A 25596-nucleotide genomic window follows, 5' to 3' on the forward strand; every position below is an offset into this window, starting at 1 on the left:
TAGGAAGATTACAGAGCTACAGAAGTAATATTCGCGGACAGACTGAAAGGAACATTTCTCGAATACAACCTTCACATACAGGTAAAGGAAAACAATTTCATCAAATCAAATGAGAGCATTAAAATGAGTGGTAAAATATGCTTAAACTGTTCAACTTGTACGGCTTATTCAATTGGCAGCCACACGTCAGTAAAAAGGAGAAAATCACACACGATCAGTGCTAAAATGAGAAACATAGGTAAGCCAGAGAGATTCTGTCAAACGATGTTGTGGCGGTGGAAGACTTTACCTGAATGGCAGCGTAGATGGGTCCGACACTCGGTTGCGCTCACATTTTGGAGCTATCATCGTAATGTTTATTAATCAAGTTGTTGCGCCATACCAGCAACGAGCACGTTGAAAACTGGAAGCCATGACCAAACTTATGACGCTTCAGCACTCAGGAACCTACTACAACATGGCGCCTGCATGTGACCCACAGGCTGACTGTCCTTAGCGATGAAAAACAGCTTGACGTCATCGAGGAGGTTCAAAAAATGGTTCCAATGACTCTGAGCGCTATGCGACTTAACTTCTGAGGTCATCAGTCGCCTAGAACTTAGAAGTAATTAAACCTAACTAACCTAAGGCCATCACACACATCCATGCACGAGGCAGGATTCGAACCTGCGACCGTAGCGGTCGCTCGGTTCCAGACTGTAGCGCCTAGAACCGCACGGCTACTCGAGCCGGCCATCGAGGAGGTCCAAAACGTGCTTAACTGAAGGTTACTGCCCGCTCTGAGTGCTTTTTAAAGCCTCAGCTCACAATGACGACAATCGACTCAGAGAAGTAGCATTATTTTTTATGATCAACCTGTCTTTTGCAGAAGGACCACTGGAAGGACCACCAAGTGACCTTACTTTGCCAGGTACAAACGTCCCTTAGTTGCGGTTCTGCGCTAACCCGGACGAACATCTTCAGCAAGTATGTTGACGAGCTCCCACTCTTCCAATCTGGAGAGGCGCAGTAGTTTTACTCTTGGCGTCGTAGTGCTGGGAGCCATCGAGAATGACTTCAGGTAACGGTGGTAGTGATTTAGGGACACGTCACTGACACCCCGCGTCCTTACATGTCGCCGGCCGTGGTGTCCTAGTGGTTCTAGGCGCTTCAGTCTGGAACCGCGCGGTCGCAAGTTCGAATCCTGCCTCGGGCATGGATGTGTGTGATGTCCTTAGGTTAGTTAGGTTTAAGTAGTTCTACGTTCTAGAGGACTGATGACCTCAGAAGTTAAGGGCCATAGTGCTCAGAGCCATTTGAACACTAGCTGCTTCATAAGGAGTGGCGCCTGCTCTGTTGCAGATATGAGACAGAACGCGATACCTATCTGGGGACTGATGACCTAATATGTTAAGTCCCATACTGCTCAGAGCCATTTGAACCTTACATGTCACCTCTCATGCAACAATACCAGTGTGCCATTTTTCAACAGGACAATGCTCATCCACACATCGCACATGTCTCTATGAACTGTCTGCTTGATGTTGCGGTGCTCGAGCGGTCACAACCACCCCCAGATCTGTCCCTGATAGCACATGTGTTAAGACCAGTTTGGACATCAACTTTGTCTCAGTGTCAGTGTCCAGGAAATTAAAGACCAGTTGTAACAACTGAGGGTTAGTTTGTCTCACGAAAGGACGCAACTGCTTTATGACATCCTTCCTTACCGAATAAGGACATGCATCCAGGCCAGAGAAGTTGCAATGTCACACTGACAAGTGGCTCATACTGCCAAGTTCTTTGTAAATTTTTCTCGATTTTGTAATCATGAAATAACATCAAATGACCTCTCAACCCGTAAAATTTCATTTCATTTCCTCCTTCTATTCTGCATGCTTAACGTTTTCTGTCAGGCAGTAGATTTATCATCTGACCCATCCAGATAGCCGCGCACGTTAGCACGTTCATTGCAGAAAAAAATTTGGAAATTTGTGGTAAGTACTATGGGACCAAACTGCTGAGGTCATCGGCCCCTACGCTTACCCACTACTTAATCTGACTTTAACTTACGTTAAGGACAACAAACATACCCAAGCCCGAGGGAGGACTCGAACCTCCGACGGGGGGAGCCGCGCGAACCGTGACAACACGCCTCGGACTGCGGGCTACCCCGCGCGGCTTCTTTGCAGGACTCGGGTAAATTTGCCGTCCCCGCGTCGAATCCTCCAGGCAGATTAACAACGAGGGCTGGTGTCCCGGCCAACCTGCCTGTAGCTTTTAGGCGATATCCCACTTCCGATTAGGTGAATATCGGGCTAGTACTCAAGTCCTGTCTCAGTTACACGAATCGTAAAAATTTCCAAAATTTTCTCACGCTTTCATGTGGAATAACAATAGACGCAGAATGATGTCGTACGCAGCTTCCGTCCCAGGGAGAATAGGTGGCGACAGAAAGGGCTTCCATCCACCGTCAACCATTAACATCACCAACATCTGAGGTCATCAGTCCCCTAGACTTAGAATTATTTAAACCTAACTAACCTAAGGACACCACACACATCCATGCCCGCGGCAGGATTCGAACCTGCGACCGCAGCAGCAGCGCGGTTCCGGACTGAAGCGCCTAGAAACGCTCGGCCACAGCGGCCGGCCCGTGAAAACACGGCATATGGCCTAGAGAAGGAAGAAGGGTGTAATAGTAAGGCAATGCTTCTTTTTTTTTGAAATCAGGTTAGTTTTGTCCAGGATTCCAATACACAGTATTATTGTGCACTCTTTTGGCTACAAAACCTTATTTTTCAAAATAACCTTCATCGAATGCGGCGGCCTCGCGCCACCTCACTGGGTAAGCCCACGTAATTCCACCCTACTGGTCGATATCGGAGCCAACTTCTTGCTGCATCAAAAACCCCATCATTCACGTACCGCTTTCCGCGGAGTGTATCCTTCATTGGGCCAAACAAAGGGTAGTCGAAGGTGCGAGATCCGGGCTGCAGCGTGGATGAGCAAGAAGAGTCCAGTGAAGATTCGTGAGCTCCTCTCTGATGCGCAGACTTGTGTAGTGCCTTGCGTTGTCAGAGAGAAGCACACGTGCGTTTGCATTTTTGTGGTGACGAACAGTCTGAAATCGTTTCATCTGTTTCCTGAGGGTGTGTGATGTCGGCCGGCACGCGGCAGATAGGACGGATTTGTCCGGCCTTCTTACGATGATGACAGACGGAAATTGAAAATTTGTGGTAAGAACTATGGGACCAAACAGCTGAGGTCGTTGGTCCCTAGGCTCACACACTACTTAATCTAACCTAAACTAACTTACGTTAAGGACAACACACACACCCATGCCCGAGGGTGTTCTCGAACCTCCGACGGGAGCAGCCACGCTAACCGTGACAAGGCGCCCGAGACCGCACGGCTACCCCCCGGGCGATGATAGACGCCTCGCCCAACAATTCACAGTTCTTTTGTTCACCGTCAGGTCTCAGTGAACTTTCTGCAAGTGCCTATGAATACCTGCGATGCTCTGGTTTTATACAAAAGGAACGCAATGACACCTGTCTGCTTGGAACGCTCCTCCATTACAGACGCCATTTTGAATCCTACGTATAGCGTCGCCACCTTTCGGATGTTATGAAATTACAGGGGCTGAAGCGAGAATATTCCACGAAGTCATACAACAAATTCAGTATTGGCCGAGTAAGAAATGTGTTGCGTTACTTATTGAACGCTCCTCGTATTATCAATCAGTTACCATGGCATCACACATAAAACTGAAATCTTTTTCTTTAGTCTAGTTGGTTCTAAGGTTTTGTCGCCACAGTACCGTGGCTCACGTTCCCGAGATTTAAGTAAGTTTTTGTGCAAATAAATGGACAGGAATAGTAGCGTTGCTCATTCGAGGGTTGGATTCCCTCTCTTCTTCATCGAAGAGTTTCACTGCCTGGGCTACTCTCAGGGTGCACCTTCGACGTGGAAGATCCGCGCCGTTTCCCTGCCGTGTCGTCTGCTTGCCGTCCATACTGCCTGCCGCCGCCGCCGCCGCCGCCGCCGCCGCCGCTTGGTCGCCGCCTTCCGGTCCTCGCCGCCGCCGCCGCCGCCGCCGCCGCCGCCGTCGCCGCCTGCCGGGGCTCGCCGTCGCCGCCTGGTCGCCGCCTGCCGGTGCTCGCCGCCGCCGCCGCCGCCGCCGCCGCCGCCTGCTGATCGCCGCCGTCGCCGTCTGCGCCGCCGTTTGGCCGCCTTCCGGTCCTCGCCGCCGCCGCCGCCGCCGCCGCCGCCGCCGCCGCCACCGCCGTCGCCTGCTGGTGCTCGCCGCCGCCGCCGCCGCCGCCGCCGCCGCCGCCGCCGCCTGCCGGTCGCCGCCGTCGCCGTCTGGTCACCGCCGCCGCCCTTCTCGCGCGCCGCCGCCATGTCCCAACCCACCACCACCACCACTATCATTTTCACCTCTCCCTCCGCTGCTGCAACCACCATCACATGGAGCTCCTCCTCCACCCCACTTCCCGTCCTTCCTTCTCTCCCTGTCCACCCCACCCCTGCACCACATTCGGCCGTAACCACCCCCAACTCCTCCTCCCCTATCACTGTCGCCCCATCGACAGCTACTGACTTTCCGCCGCTCCCCGCACCGCCTCCGACAGGCTCCAAGCCAGCACGGATCTCTGCTCGACGTTCCACAGTCTCAGTGACACCCACGCCCCCACCGTCTGCGTCATCCGCTGCTCAGGGTGGTCCTGCCCCCCACCATCTCCCCCTGCACCCCGTACCCCTGCCCCCTCTCCACCCGGTCGTGTCCGCGAAACCTTCAAAGCGCCCGAATGCTGACCCTTCCCCTGCAGTCTCCTCCAAAAAAACCCCCAGCCCCCGTGACCCACCCACCCCCATGGACGCGGCTCCGACCCCCGTCCCCGCCCCGCCTGCCACCCACACCTTTGTCCTCTCCAATTCTGACCCTCAATTCCTTGATGCCCGCTCCCTCACCCTCGCCATCCGGAAATACTACCCCAATGCTCCCATCTCCCAACTGATTCCTCGCAAGGACTCGGTCCTCATCAAATCCCCCAGTGCTTCCCTCCACACCGATCTCCTCTCCCGCATCCCCCGTATCCAATTTGGCCAACGTGCAACCCTCACCCCCTACCACACCCCGTCCTCTCCCCGTCAGCCTCAACCTCCCCGGCGTCCACTGACCTTCACCGCTGTGATCACGAAGCTTAGCCCCGTGATCACGGAGGCTGAGGTGTTGGCGGAACTCAACTCCCGGCCCGACATTGAAATCCGCTCGGCCCGTCGCATCTTCAATGATGCCGGGCCGACTTTTCTCATGCAGATATTCACCGAATCCTCCTCCTCCATTGACCGCCTCCTCACCGAGGGAGCCCTCATCTACAATCAGCGCCATAAGGTGGACCCCTCCCGTTCCCCCGTCCAATCCTACCGCTGCCAACGCTGTCTCACCTACAACAACCACGTTACCTCTGCCTGCAGGAACCCCCCTACTTGTCCCCACTGCAAAGCTTTCCACTTCCTCAAGCATTGCCCCAACCTCACCTCTCCCCCCTCCTGCAACACTTGCAACGAACCACATCCTACCTACTCCTCGAAGTGTAAAGCGAAACCTCCACCAGTAACCCCTGAGCTCACCATGCCTGTCCGTCCTGTTGATGACCCCATCCACCCCAACAACTCGCTCCGCCCTCCCCCTACTGCTGAGGACATCATCCGTTTCACCACCATTGTGCTCCAAAACATCCACCCCTTCCAGCGCTCACACACTCTTTCCCAAATCGCCCTCGCTGCCCGTTCCATCTTCCATCTTACCACCTATGCCACATACTCCCACAACCAGGCCCACTTCACCTTCACCCCCCTCACCACCCTTGTCTAACTCTCCACTCCCATGGCACAACAACCGTACCGTATCCTGTACCACAACATTCGCTCCCTGCCCACCCACAAACTCCTCTTCCTCCACAACCTACGTCAGCACCGCGTGGATGCCTTCGTCCTAAATGAAACCTTCCTTCAACCCCGTCTCTCCGTCTCCACGGCTCCTTACACTCTACACCGCACCGATAACCCGTACCCTCTCGCGCGTGGCGGAGTTGCTATAGGCCACCTCAAGCACCTCCCTGTCCGGCCCCAACCTCTCCTTAACAATCCTGCCGAGCATCTCACCCTCAGCCTCTTCTTCCCCACCCTTACCATCACCTGTGCCACCATTTATGTCTGCCCTCGCACCCCCATCCCGTACGATTTCCTGGCCCACATTGACCGCACCTTCTCCACCTACGTGATTGCCGCTGACCTCAATATCCACAGCCGTGATCCTGCCGACCTCCGACGGTGGCATCAGTTTCTCACCACTCTCCAGGGAGACCTGGTTCCCCTGCCTCAGCACACCCGGCCTGAATCCAACACCACTCCTGATGTGGTCCTTGCCTCTCCAAACCTCCTTGGGCGCATCACCGCGGATGTCCTTGACCTCATTGGCAGTGACTGTGCTCCTGTCCTCCTCACTATCTCTAACGGTCGCCATCCCCGCCACACTCCTCGCCCTGACGTCCCTCCTAAACTTGTCCATGATTACTCCCATGCCAACTGGGATGCCTACCGGGATTCCATTCACACCCAGGTTGACGGCCATGACCTTACCCTCCAGTCTCCTGATGACATCGCTCGCGCTGCTGCCTTCCTGCACCAGACATTGTCTGACGCCGTCGCCACCCATATCCCCACCAAAGCCATCCACCCTCACCGCCCCGCCCTGCCTCCACAGGCCGTCCTTCTCCTTCGAGAGTCCCGCCGCCTCTACCGCTCTTTTCTCCACACTCGTGACCGGGATACACTTACCCGCCACCGGCAATTACAGCGCCACATCCGCAACCTGCTTGTTGCGAAGAAACGCCGAGCCTGGCGCCAGACATGTACACGACTCAACACCACACTCCTCATCAACTCTTCCAAGTATTGGTCTGCCTTCCACCGCCTTACTGGGAACCGCCCCACCCCCCAGTACCCTCTCCTCCTTAATTACCGTCCCTTTCCTGACAACCTCAGTAAGGCCAATCACTTTGCCTCCCACCTCTCTGATGTTTTTTCCATCCCAGATGATCCCCACTTTGATTATTCCCTCTTCCCTGATGTCATGGACCGTACGAATACCTCTGTTCCTCCCCTTGCTCCTAGCTTCCAGTACTTGGGCCACACCCCACCTTCTGCACTTAACACTCCCATCACTACACAGGACATCAGCCTCACACTCCGCACTAAACGCACCACTGCTCCCGGCCATGACTGCGTTACCTACCGCCACCTCCAACACTGCCCTCCCTCCTTCCTTTCCCTCCTTGCCACCCTCTACAATGTCATCCTTGCCACTGGCTTCTATCCCGACCTGTGGAAAACCTCCCGTATCCTGATGTTCTCCAAACCCAATAAGCCTCCATCTGATGCCTCTTCCTATCGTCCTATCTGTCTCACATCGGTGTTCAGCAAGCTCTTGGAATCCATCCTTTCCCGGCGCATCCATCTCCACCTCCACCAAAACCACCTCCTCCCAAACACCCAATGTGGCTTTCGACCCTCCTTCTCTGCTGATGACCAACTCCTCCGCCTCACTCATCTCCTCTTCCTCCAGCTTAACTCCCGTCGCTCCGCCATTTTTGTCTCACTTGACCTCGAAAAGGCCTACGACCGTGTCTGGCATCCCGGTCTCCTGTTTAAACTCCAAACCTACGCCCTTCCTATCAACTACATCCGTCTGGTGGCCTCCTTCCTCTCCCACCGCCCCTCCTATGTTACCGTCCAACATGCCAATTCCCACACCTTCTACCCCTCTGCCGGTGTGCCCCAGGGCTCTGTCCTCTCCCCTCTCCTCTACCTCCTGTACACGGCAGATATGCCCCAACCCCCCCCCCCCCCTCCAGTACACCTCTTGCAATATGCTGATGACACCGCATTCCTCACCCTCGCTCCTACCCTCCAACGGTCCCAACGCCTTCTCCAGAATCACCTTGACCTTTTTGCTGCATGGTGTAGCCAATGGCTCCTGAAACTCAATCCTTCCAAGACCCAGGCAATCATCGTAGGTCGTACCACTCGCTCCTTCCGCCTCCTGGATTTCTCCCTTACTGTCTGCGCACGTCCTGTTCGCCTCACCCCCACCCTCACCTACCTTGGCCTCACCATTGACCGTCACCTCACCTGGATACCTCATCTCCGCTCCATCCAATCCAAAGCCCACAACCGCCTCTGACTCCTCAAACTCCTCTCTGGCCAGACATGGGGGTAGCACCCCTCTACCATCCTCCACACCTACAAATCCTTCATCCGTCCCATCCTATGTTATGCCAGTCCTGCCTGGATATCTGCCCCCCCCAAATTCTATCAGTCCCTCCAGATCCTTGAGCGTCATGCACTCCGCCTTGCCTTCCGTATCCGCCTCCCGTCCCCCACACGGATCCTCTATGATCTCATTCCTTTCCCCCATCTGCTCCTATTCCTCGAACATATCCGCATCCTCTACACCTCCCGCCGTCTTGAACCCCCTCACCCCCTGGTTGCTCCTCTCCTCTCCCGTCCCCGCCCCCTGCCACGTCTTCACCGTTGTGTCCCCCCTACCCTCCATCTCTACACCCTTCATCTCCTTTCCCAAGTTGGCTTCCGTCACCTCCCCCTCCCGGATGATGCCCTCTCTCCCTCCATTTATCCTTCCTATCAACTCTGATCCTCCATCCCCCTCCTTTCCTCTGTCCTTTCCCTGGGCTCCCTCTCCCCCCCCCCTTCTGTCCTGTTTTTCTCCCCACTAAACCTCTCCCTACCTCCCTTCTCCCCCCCAGTCCTTTTGTATTCCCCTCCTCTGCCTAACCCACTCCCTGTCGCGTCTGCCCCCCACCCCTCTTATGGGTCCTCATCCTCCTTCAGCTCCTTTCCCGGCTCCCCCCTTCGCTTTTACTCTCCTTTCCCCCCCTTTTTCGTTTTCCCATCTTCTGTCCAGTTTCCCCCCACCTGCTCTCGACTGTGGTGTCACATTTGCCAACTTTTTAGTGCAGTGTTCCAGTGACTATTCAGTGTTGTTTGTCTTTCTCGTGTTGCGAACAGAAACCATGCTGTCGCTCGGTGTGAATTTTATTTCCTTTGCGAACAGAATCCAGACTGTCGCCATGTTTTTTAATTGTCTATTGTTTTCCCTGTCTACTTCGTATGTATTTATTAGCGTCATCATCCCTGTGTTGTTGTTTTAAGTTCCACGACTTCTTTTCGCCTTGTTACTCTCTAAATCTCCGATTTTATCGCCCGTTTTTTTTTATTATTTGTTCTCTTGCTCTTTGTCACAAAATCTGTCGGCTGAAGAGCGGCGTACTAAGCCGCTGCCAGCCCGCCCCCTTCGGGGAATTGAAATTCAATAAATGAAAAAAAAAGCGTTGCTCATACTGAGTCATAATTAAACGACAGCTGTGTGAAGTTTCTCATCACGAGAAATGAGAAGGAACGATCTGTGTCTACTTCACAGAAATTCTTACAGTTAAGGTCTCGCTCAAAACTATTTTCTATTGAACGGTTTCGACAGGTACAGCTCTCATCTTCAGATCTACCAAAACTTTTTTGGTTGTACGTCATGTTCCATTGTGCGTTCATTACTTATGCCATACTAAAATGTGTATCTTACATGCCGCACAGGTCTATCACAAATAAAATTTAAACAGGTTTGTCACAAGTAAATGCAACTTCTAAAATTTGTCATGTCCAAATACAGAGCACTCGTTTGATGCTAGTCAGTTGTTAAACTCCGCAGTATATAGTGAAAGGGCACATTTATACCAATATCTATATTTACTTGACGAATGAAGCACATCTTAGAACCATCTCATTCGAAATACGTAGCGCATAGAGCAAGTTTTTGAAGATCTCAAGATCACAGTTTCTACCTTCGAAACCCGTCAATAAAAGATAGTTTTGAACGCGATCTTGGCTATGAACATTTCTTTAACACGAATCTCCATGATGCTGGAATTGCTGTGGGTCAGCAATTTCTGTTAATCATTACAACAAAAAAGAAGCCAATACTGGTTGGTATGCGCTGTAACTGTACATTCTCACATTTTTGACATGATTTTTGCATTTTCGAAAATGGCTCCCGGTCCGAAACTAGTCATCGAGTGAATAAAAAAAAGTGAAATCTGCAACTTGGGCTGGTTTTTCGTTGCACTGTTTTCTTTAACAGTTAGTTGTATGTATCAATTTCTTGCCCTGAGGATTGGCATCGATTATTATCACTTTGGAGCCAACGGCTTTGTCGTGTTGATAACTCCGGTTCCCGGCTTATCACTGAAGTTAAGCAACGTTGGGCTCGGCTAATACTAGGATGGGTGACCCTATCAAAAAATACCGTGTTACGAAAAGTATAAGTAGAGTGTTCGTAGCAAGAAAGCGACTCCTCGCTACAACAGTTACCATTGTCAGAGAGTGTTAACGGTGTTGAAAACATTTAATACAGAAATCCGTTATGAGGGGGGGATGACATGTTCAGTACGCTCTGTGTGTGTTTGCTGAATAAAGCCACTCTGCCGTTCTAAAGAGCAAGTGGTATCTACCATCGTAACGTCAGAGTCACTAGTGCCTCACGTCTGCTGTATCCTTCTTGACAACAATACATAGTATATACGCGATGTAAAGAACATACCTCCGTGAGGTTGTAGTAGTCGTCCCATCCAAAGGATTCTCCTTGTCTCCTGAATCCTCTCTCGTTGTCTATAAGTCTGGAAGAAGAGATACGTGATTAGATGTGCCCAGCAGATATATTCAAGATATAACACAAAGATAGACAAGATGTAGAAAGTAGGGCTAGTCTTGTGTTTCAGTCTTTGCTTCGGAGGTCAAATCAAAACAGTATGAATAGATGAATCACCTTCTTAGTTATATAGCAACAACGTGCTTATTGAATCTATTATTCGAAAGTTAACATGGGGTGTGTCAAACCTTCACCTACAGCTCTGCTGGGGAACCTTTCATAGAGGTTTCTGAATGTATCTGCAGGAACGGTAGACCGATCTTCCTCAAGAGCCTAATCCAGACAAGAGGAGGAGATTAGTGTTTAACGTCCCGTCGACAACGAGGCCATTAGAGACAAACCACAAGCTCGGATTTGGGAAGGATGGGGAAGGAAATCGGCCGTGCGATTTCAAAGGAACCATCCCGTCATTTGCCTGAAGTGGTCTAGGGAAATCACGGAAAACCTAAATCAGGATGGCCGGACGCCGAATTGAACTGTCGTCCTCCCAAATGCGAGTCCAGTGCGCTAACCACTGCCCCCCTTCTCGGTTCCAGAGAAGATATTGAGTTTGGACGCAGGAGTTTCAAGTGGAGTCGACATTCTGACTCATTCTAAAGGAGTTCTGGGTTCAGGTCAGCACTCTGGGCAAGGCAGTTCATTTCATGAATGTTTCTGTCCACAAACCACTGCTTTATAGCAGATTGCATTGTCATGCCTATACAATCATCGTCTACGAACAGTTGCTCCACTGTACACTGTACACAATGCTGCAAAATGTGTTCATATCCTTCCAGATTTAGCTTTTTTGTAAGTGCAGTAAGGACCACACCTTAACCAAGAGAAACACTCCCACACCGTAAACACCACCTCCTTCGCACTTCACTGTTGGCACTATGCATGATTTCAGATAACATTCTCCAGGCATTTGCCAAATGCAAATCCTTCTCGTTTCCACTTCACAATCACACCACCAACAGTCGAGCAACTTTGGAAGGGTTGAAATGTCCCTGTTGGATATGTTACTCATGTGACATCCAACGGGTAGGCCACGTACAAAGTCACTGAACTCTCCTGATTGACCACGCATTCTACTGTTAATACTTCTCTTACTGACAGTACAGTATTCCCCGGTTCATTTTATACTGGCAGGTCTGCCTCACGTGGCATCTAGTGGTCAATTCCGCTTTGCATAGCAGTGTCGAAACACTTTTTATCAGATAGTGTATTTGCAAGATCCTAGATGGAACACTGGGAGAGGCCTTGGGAGCCTTCTGTATACCAGCTTCTACAAGCCCTTGGAGCAGAACTGTGTATATCTAAATAATCAGTCAGTTCGTTAGTTACACTTCTCAAGGGTTAACTTTGGTCCATATATAGTAGTGTCGTGGAACGACTTGGTTTAAGTAATATCACCTAAATTTTTGTTTAAACATGGCTACATGCCGACTATTTTTCAAAGGAGTCCACGTAACGGAGAACAATATTTAGTTTAATAACGTGTTTATGTATGTACATATTTCAATTACATACGCCAAAATATTCGAAATATGTAGTCCTGTTAACACTGTTCTATATTTCACTCCGCGGTATCGTAGAAAATAAATATGGTATCAATCAGTAGTATGCACATACTTTTGCACGTTGTCCACGTAGACAGCCGCCTCCATGCCATAAATTTGGATCATCTCCAGGAAAGCACCCTCTATCCGCGGTGATACCATGACATCCACCGGTTTGTTCACGGCTTTGGCTTCCTTCCAGAACTGTATCTGCAACATAGTGTTAGATTTACAAATAATGCTGAATTAATCTACAAATGTCACTAAAATAATTTTTAAGTCATTGATTACTGGGCGCATCTCTGCTACTTCTTGAGCCCAGACTTCTATTACTCAGGAAAGAAAAAAAAAATGGTTCAAAAGGCTCTGAGCACTATGGGACTCAACTGCTGTGGTCATAAGTCCCCTAGAACTTAGAGCTACTTAATCCTAACTAACCTAAGGACATCACACACATCCATGCCCGAGGCAGGATTCGAACCTGCGACCGTAGCCGTCGTGCGGTTCCAGACTGTAGCGCCTTTAACCGCTCGGCCACTCCGGCCGGCTCAGGAAAGAAAATCAAATAGATATGAAGTGCAAAATCAAAATTATTTTTTGTGACTTTTTAAAAGTCCAACTTCAGTATGCAAATTACGAAGTGTGTTCGTTTGTACAAGTCTATTATTAGTTGGCTCTGAGCACTATGGGACTTAACATCTATGGTCATCAGTCCTCTATTATTAGTTGTAACACCTCCACTGACGAGTCAAAGCATTATGTTCACCTACTTAATAGCTTGTCTGTACGTCGTTGGAACGAAATACATCGCTGATTCTGCTTATCAGGGATTGCACAGATTGTTCGTATGTTTGTGGAGGAATGTGGCATTAGACGTCTACGCATAGGACATGTAATTCCCGTAAATAACGGGCGCTGATCTGCGTATGTGGTGCTGGCCCTCGATAGCGACGCAGATGGGTCCCATAGGATACACATCAAGCGAATTTGGCTGCCGAGACATCAATGTGAGTTCACTATAATGCTCCTCAAACCGCTGAAGCATGGTTCTGGCTCCAAGACACGGGCAGTCATGCGAGGGTTATTCGGAAAGTAAGGAACGATCGGTCGCGAAATGGAAACCATAGTGAAAATCCGATGAAGTTTTGCACACGTATGTTGGGCAGTGTCTCTAGTATGCCCATCGTTGTGTTTAGTTCTGGCCGAACAGGGAGCACATAAAGATATATAGAACAATAGTGTCTCCCGCCAAGTAGGAGGGCCTGGTGAGAAATTTCGCCTGAAGCTATGCAGCCAACATTACATGACTGTCATGCGTTTTCTTCTTCAAGACTATTCTCAGCCGCATTCTGCAGGGGCAGTCGGAAATGTTTGATCACCCACAATTCAGCCCGTACTTGTCTCCGTCTTAGTTTCATCTCGGCTCACATGATCCGCTGGCTATGAAGACATTTTGGCACAGACAACGAGCTGTAGGCCAGCGTAGAGAATTGGCGAAAAGCACTGGCGGCTGCCTTCTATAACGAGGGTATTGGAAAGTTCGTACAAAGCTACGACAAAAGTCTAAATCGGATTGGCGACTATGGAGATAAGTAGCTGGGAGTTGTAGCTAACTGTTGCAAATAAAACAGTTTTGATTTTCACTGTGGTTTCCATTTCGCTACCTATCGTTCCTCACTTTCCCAATGGCCCTCGTACTTCTGAAGGATGACATCGCCGTCGGTGAATACATCATACGTGAGGGATGCAGGTGGTTGGCAGCTGTCAGCGTGTCTTCGATTACTACCAAAAGTCGCATGCAAGCATGGGAGAATGTCTTCCATGGCTTAATACTACCAGGCTGTATCCGTGACATGCTGCACCTTTCGAGCCACCGTTCACCTCGATTACGGCGTTTGTGGAGACGACCAGCGATTTAGCGTAACAAAATGTGATTCACTCGAAGACCACCATATATGTTACGTTTCCATTGATCGACGGTCGAATCCAGATGGTCCCGTGCCCACTGCAATCGTAACTGACGATGTCGTTGGGTCAACATGTGCACTCGTAGGGGTGGTCTGCTGCGGAGCTCCATGTTCAACAATATACGCTCCGAAGCACTCCTGCGTGGACCAGAATTGTGCTCTCTCGGCATAGATGCCACAGATCACCATCTGTCTTACATTACAGAGCAGACAAGCCTGCAAACCCCGCGTTCTGTGAGGAGTCGTGGACGTCCAACCATTTAGCGCCTAGTGGTAGTTCCACAGTCGTTCTACGTCTTTCCATAGATGCTCACGACAGTAGCACGTGAACATTCGATCAGCTTTGCCGTTTTCGAGATACTCGTTCACAGGCTCTGCGTAATAATAATCTGCCCTTTGTCAAAGCCGCTTATCCTCAATGAATTTCTCCATTTGCAGCCCGTATCTTCGTTTGGATGATACACCGTCCGTGTCTGCTACGGTTACATACGGTATTTTTCGTACCGCATCATGTGCCCGCAACGGCAGCAGGCGCCATCCCACGTCGCAGAGAGCAGTGGTCATGATGTTTTGTCTCCTCAGTGTATATGGCTGTTAGCTGTATGTTTAGAACTCTGACGTTAGCATTGTAAGTATCACTATAGCAAGTTGTTGTTTTGAACCAAACAGTAGCTACCGAGATACGTTGCAAGTCTTCCGAAGTAAGAGTGATTTCAGGTGTGCCGCAGGGTAGTGTCGTAGGACTGTTGCTATTCACAATATATATAAATGACCTTGTGGATAACATCAGAAGTTCACTGAGGCTTTTTGCGGATGATGCTGTAGTATATCGAGAGGTTGTAACAATGGAAAATTGTACTGAAATACAGGCGGATCTGCAACGAATTAACGCATGGTGCACGTAATGGTAATTGAATCTCAATGTAGACAAGTGTAATGTGCTGCGAATAGATAGAAAGAAAGATCCTTTATTATTTAGCTACAATATAGCAGGTCAGCAACTGGAAGCAGTTAATTCCATAAATTATCTGGGAGTAGACATTAGGAGTGATTTAAAATGGAATGACCATATAAAATTAATCGTCAGTAAAACAGATGCCAGACTGAGATTCATTGGAAGAATCCTAAGGAAATGCAGTCCGAAAGCAAAGGAAGTAGGTTACAGTACACTTGTTCGCCCACTGCTTGAATATTGCTCACCGGTGTGGGATCCAGACCAGATAGGGTTGATAGAAGAGAGGTGTGTGTGTGTGTGTGTGTGTGTGTGTGTGTGTGTGTGTGTATGTGAAATCTTATGGGACTTAACTGCTAAGGTCATCAGTCCCTAAGCTTACACACTACTTAACCTAAATTATCCTAAAGACAAACACACACACTCATGACCGAGGGAGGACTCGAACCTCCGCCGGGACCAGCCGTTAGAAGAGATAGAGAAGATCCAACGGAGAGCAGTGGAAGACTCTGCAAGAGAGACGATCAGTAGCTCGGTACGGACTTTTGTTGATGTTGAAGTTTTGAGAACATACCTTCACCGAGGAGTCAAGCAGTATATTGCTCCCTCCTAAATATATCTCGCGAAGAGGAGCATAAAATCAGAGAGATTAGAGCCCATACAGAGGCATACCGACAACCTTTCTTTCTACGAACAATACGAGACTGGAATAGAAGGGAGAACCGATAGAGGTACTCAAGGTACCCTCCGCCACACACCTTCAGGTGGCTTGCGGAGTATGGATGTAGATGCAGATGCAAATGTAGATGTAGGTTTGTACACAGGACTCAGATCCGGGAGGAAGATGGTTGAAATGTCCGGCCATTCAGATTTAGGTTTTCGGGAAATGCCGGGATGGTTCCTTGGAAAAGGTTCAAATGGCTCTGAGCACTATGGGACTCAACTGCTGTGGTCATTAGTCCCCTAGAACTTAGAACTACTTAAACCTAACTAACCTAGGGACATCACACCTTGGAAAAGGAAACTACAGATTTCCTCCCCATCCTTTCGTAACCCGAGCTGTATGTGTTTTTATTTGTCTTTCCGTTGCTCTACTGATCATGGGAAATCACTACGTACAGCTACCTATGTAATTTAGGACGGCTGAATTTCCAGTATAGCTCAGTAGATTGCCATGTGACTCGAACGGTAAATGCGCCAACGCGGCACACATATGCTGTTGGATCTGTCAAAGTGTCTCTAAGAGTCATTTCAAGCGTAGTCCAGACGCGCGTTGCTATATTATGGCAAGAAAGGTTGCCCATAAGAATTGGCGCACACGACTGGGATGTCATTCAGACATCCAGCCGCTGTCGCCGCACACAAAAGCTAGAAGATATGTCGCCCGTTGTGAACACTACCACCTAAGGACCAAGACGTACAGGTTATGGCTCGTGGTGTAGCGAATCTTAAACACTGTAGGACGTGAGTCGCGTTGTGACCCCAGGTGTGCCAGCCCTCGCACTATCTTATAGACTGGCGGCATCGTCCTGCTGTGCACCACGGTTCGTGTTAAAGACATATGAAAAGCCAAACACTAATACATGGCAACGCTAATGGTCAGCCTGCAGACCTCGCCTGAAAATCTCAACATCCGTAATATAAATACGCTGGATACTACAAGTATAATTAAAATGCTTGCTGTGATTCAGTAGTTTATTCTGTTGACCTTATAACAGGCAAGTAAAATAACTGATCGTATATTTATGGTTCCAAACTCAAGATTCATCTCTGCACTAGATGTGGGTACTGTGAACTACTAGCTCAACTTGCTTGAACCACCATATACGAGGGTGAGTCAAATGAAAATCTTAAATTTGTAATAACAAATCGAAATTTAGCGTCGTTATCCTGTAAGTTGGTAAGCGTGCTACAAACAGCGTGCAGAAGGGCCTGTAGGTGGCAGCATAGTGCAGATGCACACATACCGTCGCAGTGTCAGTATAAAGATAGCCGCCCCACTTGCGACTTGTACGAGGGAAGAACAGCGTTCTGTTATTCGGTTTTTATAGTGAAGGTGTGGAACCTATCGAAATTCATCGACGAATGAAGCTTCAGTGCGGTGATGCATGTTTGTCACAGCAGCAAGTCTACGAATAGAGTAGGAAGTTCGCAAATGGTGTGACCAGTGGAAGATGCTCCTCGTCCAGGTCAGGCACAACGAGTTGTGACTCCACAGAACATTGCAGCAGTTGAAGCCATAGTGAAGGAAAACCACCGAGTGACACTGAATGACAGTGCACCATGTTTACAGATTAGTCATGGATCAGCACACCACATTGTGCATGATGTGCTCCAGTTTCACAAAGTGTCTGCAAGATGGGTGCCACGGCAGCTGACTCCTGAAATGAGAGAACGACGTGTTGATTCTTCGGCTGTTTGAACGAGAAGGTGATGGCTTCTTTGCAAGAATCGTTACTGGGGACGAAACCTGGCTTCACTTCCACCAACCGGAAACGAAGAGAGCGAGCAAGGGATGGTGCCATTCCTAATCACCAAAACCAAAGAAGTTTCGAAAAGAAACATCAGCAGGGAAGGTTATGCTGACTCTCTTTTGGGACGAAAAACGCGTCATTTTGGAGCATTACATGCCTAGAGGAACCACTGTCACCATTGCATCATACACAGATCTAATAAAATATCATCTGCGATCTGCAATAAAATCAAAGCGACGTGGATTGCTGTCAGCAGGTGTCCTTTTGCAACATGACAATGCAAGGGCGCACACTGCCGGTACAACAGTTGCAACAATCAGAGACCTGCATTTTGAGTGCCTTCCTCGTCCACCATACTCACCAGACCTTGTCCGAAGTGATTTCCATATGTTTGGACCACTAAAAGGCGCAATGGGAGGAAAGAAGTTCCGATCTGATTAAGAGGTTACGCGGACTACCAAAAGAATTCTTTTCTAAAGGAATTTATGCAGCCGGCCGGAGTCGCCAAGCGGTTCTAGGCGCTACAGTCTGGAACCGCGCGACCGCTACGGTCGCAGGTTCGAATCTTGGCTCGGGCATGGATGTGTGTGATGTCCTTAGGTTAGTTAGGTTTAAGTAGTTCTAAGTTCTAGGGGACTTATGACCTCAGCAGTTGAGTCCCATAGTGCTCAGAGCCATTTGAACCATTTTTGAATTTAAAAAAATATTTAAGGTTTTCATTTGACTCACCCTCGTACGTTACCGGTGTGCACTACTAGAGCAGGTCCACCTCCTAGTTTGGTCCGTCACAAAGTGGCCGAATTTATCAATGCTTTCACGCTCCTTTTAACTGTGGTAAAAAAGTATTCTGGTGTGTGCTGAGCCTAGCGTTCTGGCGATCGTTTGAACTTCGAGAATGGAGCGTTTTCACTCACGCGGTAGTTGGCACGCACAGTATGTTGGAGCACCCAGCAGGGTTGAGTCCCGCTATGTTCCGGGAGTAGCCCAGCTTTTATTATTACGTAGGTCAATTTGTTTACATAATTTCATTCGCACAATATCTGTGGATACAAAGGAAACAGCGAGGAATGGAATAAACTAGATGTGCGACTGGATCATTATGCCTGTAAAATAGAGATCATTTTTCACGAAAATGGGAAGTAGTGAGCGGAGGGAATACTCACGTCTTCGTGGAACTGGTCAAGCCCGGCCAACAAGTGCAGCTGTTCCTCGTCCGAGGGCAGAAGCCGGTAGACGCGGTAGCCGTCGTAGCGGACCACGTGACCGCACGCCGCCGCCACGGCAGTCGCCAGCAGAAACGCAGCCCTCCACAGCATGCTGAAACTTCAGTTCAGACCACTTGTGACTTTTGGTATCAGCTGCATCGAGCTGCCGTGACAAATGGAACGAACCTAAATGTAATAAAGATAGCATTAATCACTGTTCTGCGAGATACGAATTTACTGTCGGCAATATTTTAATGTAAGTACGAAGTATTTAATTTCTGTGGCCTTGCTGCACATCCTAGCATTTATCTCTATAACTCAGGAAGTACGGCAAATCACATGAAGAACAGGTTGAGATTAAACTTTGTCGAGTAATGCTTACGTATCTCCACTTGGACATGCACAGTAGCATTCAATCAGAACAGAGAGTTTATAACAGTTCAATACAGGCTTTAACAGCTGATATTTGCGTCCTTGACGATTTTTGTTTTATGGTCACCTGAAAGTGTTCCATGGCATATTTCTCCATCCAATGTCCCACCTGATGGCGTGGCTATGCGGAAACCACCCAGCTGTGTTGTAGCGAATCTTTATACGGCAAAATTTGACGAAACTGCCCTTCAGATGGCGAAGAAGAAACCTTGGCTTCGCTACGTTGATATTTTCGCTATATGGGCTCAGGGAGAAAAGGAACCCTCTGAATTTTCAAATTTTCTTAATGATATTAATTCTAATATAAAGTTTACCATGGAAAAAGAGAAAGATGGTTAAATTTATTTTCTGGTCCTACATATAATTAGAAAACCATAATCAGCTTTAGGGTATAAAGTTTACATATACCCTACTCACGTGGGTAGATGCTTACACAAAAATTTCAGTCACTTTCCCAAGCAGAAAAGCGGAGTGGATCGAGCTACAAAATCTGTGAACCACAGCTCGATCATTTAAAAACTGCTTTCAGGCGAAACGACTGCTCTGACAAAAAGATAAATAGGACACTATTGCCTAAAACATCTGGAGCTTCTAGTAATAAACAACCCACTATGGGATAGCTTTCCTCTCATTCACAAAAGCAGTAAAAAAATTGCAGCAGCAGATATTAGTGATACGGTTAACCAACAAGAGAAGGACGCGAATAGTTGAACACTGCAAAGCACCTTCACCCGACGCCTGTCACGGGAGTACTGTACAAAATTCCATTAAGTCAAGTGTAAAATTGGAACTACAAAAAGAAGTATTACGACCCGACGTAAGAACCACAAGAGCCATTTTCGTCTGGAAAACAGGAATGAATCAGCAGCAGCAGATCATGTAGTGGGACCAGGAACAAACAAACTCGTTTCTCCGATACTATGGTTTTATCAAGAACCAATCGTTACTATGCAAGGATATACAGAGGGGCCATAGAAATTCAAAAGCTCAAAAATAACTAACAGAAAATAAGAAAGGTTGAAGTTACACAAGTTGTTGGCCTTAGTGCCAAATAAAGCAAACAGCACCAACTCCTCGCCACTGCCAAGTTCCTTAACCCACAACGCCGTGACTCTGCGATCTTAGGCTGGGGCCTGATGACGTCACAAATCGACCGTTTCGTAGATACGTAAAAACAGGTCATTTTATTGAACTTGATTAAAGTTTGAAACTGCTATCTGAGACTTCATACCGTCTGATAATGCCTCCAGCAGTGGGAGACTAAACGTTGGGAAGAGAAAATGTCATTGGACCTTGATATCACGTTCACAAAACTAAAACCACCAAAGGTTTCATATTAATTGTTTTTATTTTTAGTTTTCTAAATATACATTAGTTTTCAGTACATTATCAGATGTAAAGAGAAATTTTTAATCAACAAGTAACAGTAAAACGCAAAAATAACGTTATCTGTAACGAAGAAGTTCAGGCTGTTTCAGGATAATCGTTGCTGTGTTTTGTTGGCAACATCACTGACGGCCATGCTGCACACTTCATCAGGTTAACGGCTTTGCGCACCCTAATATACGACAGACGGTGGTGTAGCAAGATGCAAGTGTGTTAACTGCACATAAAATTCTGCAGCTTCCGCTGACCTAGAGCCGACACCGACGTTTCGACAGCAAATACGCTACTGGACATTAAAATTGCTACACCACGAAGATGACGTGCTACCAGACGCGAAATTTCACCGACAGAAAGAAGATGCTGTGATATGCAAGTGAGTAGCTTTTCAGAGCATTCACACAAGGTTGGCGCCGTTGGCGACACCTACAACGTGCAGACATGAGTAAAGTTTCCAACCGATTTCTCATACACAAACAGCAGTTGACCGGCGTTGCCTGGTGAAACGTTGTTGTGATGCCTCCTGTAAGGAGGAGAAATGTGTACCATCACGTTTTCGACTTTGATGAAGGTCGGATTGTAGCCTAGCGCGATTGCGGTTTATCGTATCGCGGCATTGCTGCTCGCGTTGGTCGAGGTTCAATGGCTGTTAGCGGAATATGGAATCGGTGGGATCAGGAGGGTAATACGGAACGCCGTGCTGGATCCCAACGGACTCGTATCACTAGCAGTCGAGATGACAGGCATCTTATCCGCATGGCTGTAACAGATCGTGGAGCCATGTCTCGATCCCTGAGTCAACAGATGGGGACGTTTGCAAGACAACAACCATCTGCACGAACAGTTCGACGACGTTTGCAGCAGCATGGACTATCAGCTCGGGGGCCATGGCTGCGGTTACCCTTGACGCTGCATCACAGGCAGGAGCGCCTGCGATGGTGTACTCAACGACGAACATGAGTGCACGAATGGCAAAACGTCATTTTCTCGGATGAATCCAGGTTCTGTTTACAGCATCATGAAGGTCGCATCGTTGTTTGGCGATATCGCGGTGAACGCACATTGGAAGCGTGTATTCGTCATCGCCATACTGGCGTACCACCCGACGTGATGGTATGGGATGCCATTGATTGCACATCTCGATCACCTCTTGTTCGCATTGACGGCACTTTGCACAGTGGACGTAACATTTCAGATGTGTTACGACCCGTGGCTCTACCCTTCATTCGATCCCTGCGAAACCCTACATTTCAGCAGGATAATGCACGACCGCATGTTGCAGGTCCTGTATGGGTCTTTCTGGATACAGAAAATGTTCGACTGCTGCTCTAGCCAGCACATTCTCCAGATCTCTCACTAATTGAAAATGTCTGGTCAATGGTGGCCTGGCAACTGGCTCGTCACAATACGCCAATCACTACTCCTGATGAACTGTGGTATCGTGTTGAAGCTGCATGGGCAGCTGTACCTGTACACGCCATCCAAGCTCTGTTTGACTCAAGGCCCAGGCGTATCAAGGCCGTTATTACGGCCAGAGGTGGTTGTTCCGGGTACTAATTTCTCAGGATCAATGCACCCAAATTGCTTGAAAATGTAATAACATGTCAGTTTAGTATAATATATTTGTCCAATGAATACCCGTTTATCATTTGCATTTCTTCTTGGTGTAGCAATTTTAATGGCGAGTAGTGTATTTATGTAGATAGCCATCCATACCTGTGCGGCTCGCGACTGACCGCTCACTCCAAAACCCTGACTTCTACCACCTAAGGTATTTCACTAACGCGTATTAACATTTACGGTCGAACCATAATTACAAAACAATATTTCTAATAGGATATCTTCCTTTTTATTTCACAAGGCATTGCAATCATTATTTGCTTCACATCCGTTATGGTTAGGCGCAGCGAAAATATAGGATCAATCTCTCATGAAGAAACCTAAATTATTTACTTTATAAGTTTTTCTTTTATCTTCCTGACATCGTTACTAATAATACAAAAACGTTCACTGAGTGAATTTTCGCATTCGAAGAAGAAATTTGGTGATTGAAATTTCGTAAAATATATGTCCTCAAAGAGAATCGCCTTTGTTTTAATAATTGCCGCTCCAATTAGGTTATCGTACCCGTGGCACCTCTCCTACTTCGCGATAATACAAAACGAGCTGCCGTTCTTTGTAATTTTTCGATGGCCTCCAACAATCCTATCTAATGCGGATCCCACACCCCACAGCTGTAGTTCCGAAGAGGGCAGACAGGTGTAGCGTAGGCAGACTCTTTACTACACCTACTTATCTAATTGTTACTCCAGTAAATAGCAGTCTCTGATTTGCTTCCCCCACAAATTGTATCTTTGTGATCGTTCAAATTAAAGTCATTCGTAATTGTAATCACTAAGCATTTAGTTGGATTGACAGTTTAGTTATGTGTGATTCATCGTGTAACTGAAACTTAGCGGGTTCCTTTTGGTAGTCACGTGGATGACTTCACATTTTTCATTATTTTGAGTCAACTGCCACTTCTCGCATCATACAGATATCTTGTGTAAGTCTCTTTGCAACTAGTTTTGATTACCTGATAAATTTTCAACGCCGGCCGCGGTGGTCTCGCGGTTCTAGGCGCGCAGTCCGGAACCGTGCGACTGCTACGGTCGCAGGTTCGAATCCTGCCTCGGGCATGGATGCGTGTGATGTCCTTAGGTTAGTTAGGTTTAAGTAGTTCAAGTTCTAGGGGACTGATGACCACAGCAGTTGAGTCCCATAGTGCTCAGAGCCATTTTTTAAATTTTCAAGATGGTAAATGACAGCATCCTCTGTAAAGAGTCTAAGAGGTCTGCTCAGATTGTCACGAAAATCGTTTATGTAGATGAGGAGCAGGAGAGCGCCTACAACATTTCCCTAGGGAACGCCAGATGCTACTTCTGTTTTACTCGATGACTTTCCGGCAGGAAATCACGAATCAAGTCACACTACTGAGACGATACTCCGCAGTCAAGCTCTTTCACTAGGAGTTGCTTGTGAGGAACTATGAAAAAACAGTTCTAGAAATCAATATGGTATGAACTTGACACCCACTGCCGATAGCACCCCTTTCACCGTGTGAACACCGGCCTTGCTGCAAGCAAGCCCATTTCCTTACGCAAGGTCCATGACGTGGCTGTGCGATGTTGTATAACCGAGCGAACAGTATGTCTGTCTTCCCGGCCACTAGGTACACGCGGACCCTGAGGTGCTGCATGGATCTGAATATGGCCTTTCTGAACCCACGGAGCCAGTAATAGCTCGACAGTCGCGGAAACCCGACCAGTTGAGAGTTTATGTCTGACGAGAAGCGTGCTAGGGTGGTCCGCGCGATTGTTGTGCTCACTGTGTCTGGATGGCGTAGTGGTCAGCGCATCTGACTATTGGGTTCGAGCCCCCTCCATCACAAATTTTCAGCATTCCCCCTTGATGAAAATCAATGCCCACTGGCAGCTAATGCCTTTAATTCCTTTGTGCCTTGCCACTAGCAAGGTCGCGGGATGATAAACCGTAGTCTGTAAGGACGACGAGGCTACCGCTGTCGAATTGCAACACGTGCTGGTAACCGTCTCTCTTTCTCACACGAGGCATAACAGAATCCTCTGACAGACAACACTGAAACACTATTTCTGCTTAAGGAGTCCGCTACAAAAAACTTCTTTTATACACAGAGTTTAGATGCCGTTATACCTGTCTCCTCTGTGTGGTTGATGTGAAACGCAGATGGTACGCATTTAATGGATTTCATATCAATTTGACGTTTTTGCTTTTCCCCTTTATGGTGCTCTCACTTTAATGACCAGTGGCGTACAAGATCAACGCTAGCTCTATAAACCATTGGTAGGCTTTCGAGTTTCCTACCGCAGTCGCTCACCGGTGTCCTCGTAAGGGTCATGCTGATTTCTTTACGTCACCGAATATGAGCATGATGCAGTAAAGCGTTCACACGTTTTCTGAAACGGAACTTACGTGTTCTGAAGCTCCAATATCATCACACTACGCTTCGTGCCAGTTGTATGGATACGAACAGATTATTTAATTCGTTATCTCGCAGTTATCAAACTATTCTGGACTAGTCTACCGCGAACAGATTGAAGAAATTTCTCGTGTAAGAAGGAGAAACGTCTGCCGGCATGTTGTATTCATCGTTAACTTAAAGTTAACAGGAAGCGAACCCCCGCTACAGACTTCAGTGGCTATAGGACAGTTCCATAGCTGCACGCGTACTACTGTCACGTCATAGCTGAAATAAGAATAAATAATGTATTAAAATAACTAGCTGTACCTGGCCACGCTCTGCTGTGGCTCAGACTGCTTAAATGGAAAAGAAAGAAAATATGTATGGGAATTGGATATACGTCCTAATATCCTTCTGTCCACCGTGTCTGTCAATCCCTCCCTTCGCTTTTCTTTGTCCATCTCCTTCTCTTTCCTCCTCTCTCTGTCCATCACGTCCTCCCCATCCTCTCTCTCTCCCCTTCTCTCAGTCCACCAACTCCTCCCCCCCTCCCATCTACCCATTCTCACCATCTCCTCATACAGTCTCTCTTTTTGTTCATCTCCTTCTCGTTTTGTATGTCCATTTTCTCTCAACCACATGTCCATCTTTTCGTCCCCGTCTGAATTTATGTTTGTAAATATATATATATACGAGGGTAATCTCAAAAGTAAGGTCTCCTATTTTTTCATTTCTGTCGATGCATTTTTGTAGACGCTTTGGCAGTTTTTGCATGCCCATGTCATACCAGCTCGCCGCCATGCTGTTCAGAAAGTTATGAACGTCCTCTTTCACCTCGTCATCGGAGCTGAATCGCTTTCCGGCCAAATGTTCGTTTAACTTAGGGAACAGGTGATAG

General features: G+C 48.1%; 1 protein-coding gene across 1 annotated transcript in view; it reads right to left on the bottom strand.

Moving 5' to 3' along the window:
• LOC124606516 (zinc carboxypeptidase-like) overlaps positions 1–25596 on the bottom strand; it is a 97221-nt gene that overhangs the window by 43822 nt on the left and 27803 nt on the right. The window contains exons 2-4 of the mRNA XM_047138500.1: positions 18863–19022; positions 12380–12516; positions 10658–10733 (exon numbers count right to left, since the gene is read on the bottom strand). Of these exons, the coding sequence (XP_046994456.1) occupies positions 10658–10733; positions 12380–12516; positions 18863–19015 (366 nt within the window). The 5' untranslated portion in view covers positions 19016–19022. The remainder of the gene's footprint in view (positions 1–10657; positions 10734–12379; positions 12517–18862; positions 19023–25596) is intronic.

Source organism: Schistocerca americana, chromosome 3, assembly GCF_021461395.2.
Source record: "Schistocerca americana isolate TAMUIC-IGC-003095 chromosome 3, iqSchAmer2.1, whole genome shotgun sequence".
NCBI classification, from domain to species: Eukaryota; Metazoa; Arthropoda; class Insecta; order Orthoptera; family Acrididae; genus Schistocerca; species Schistocerca americana.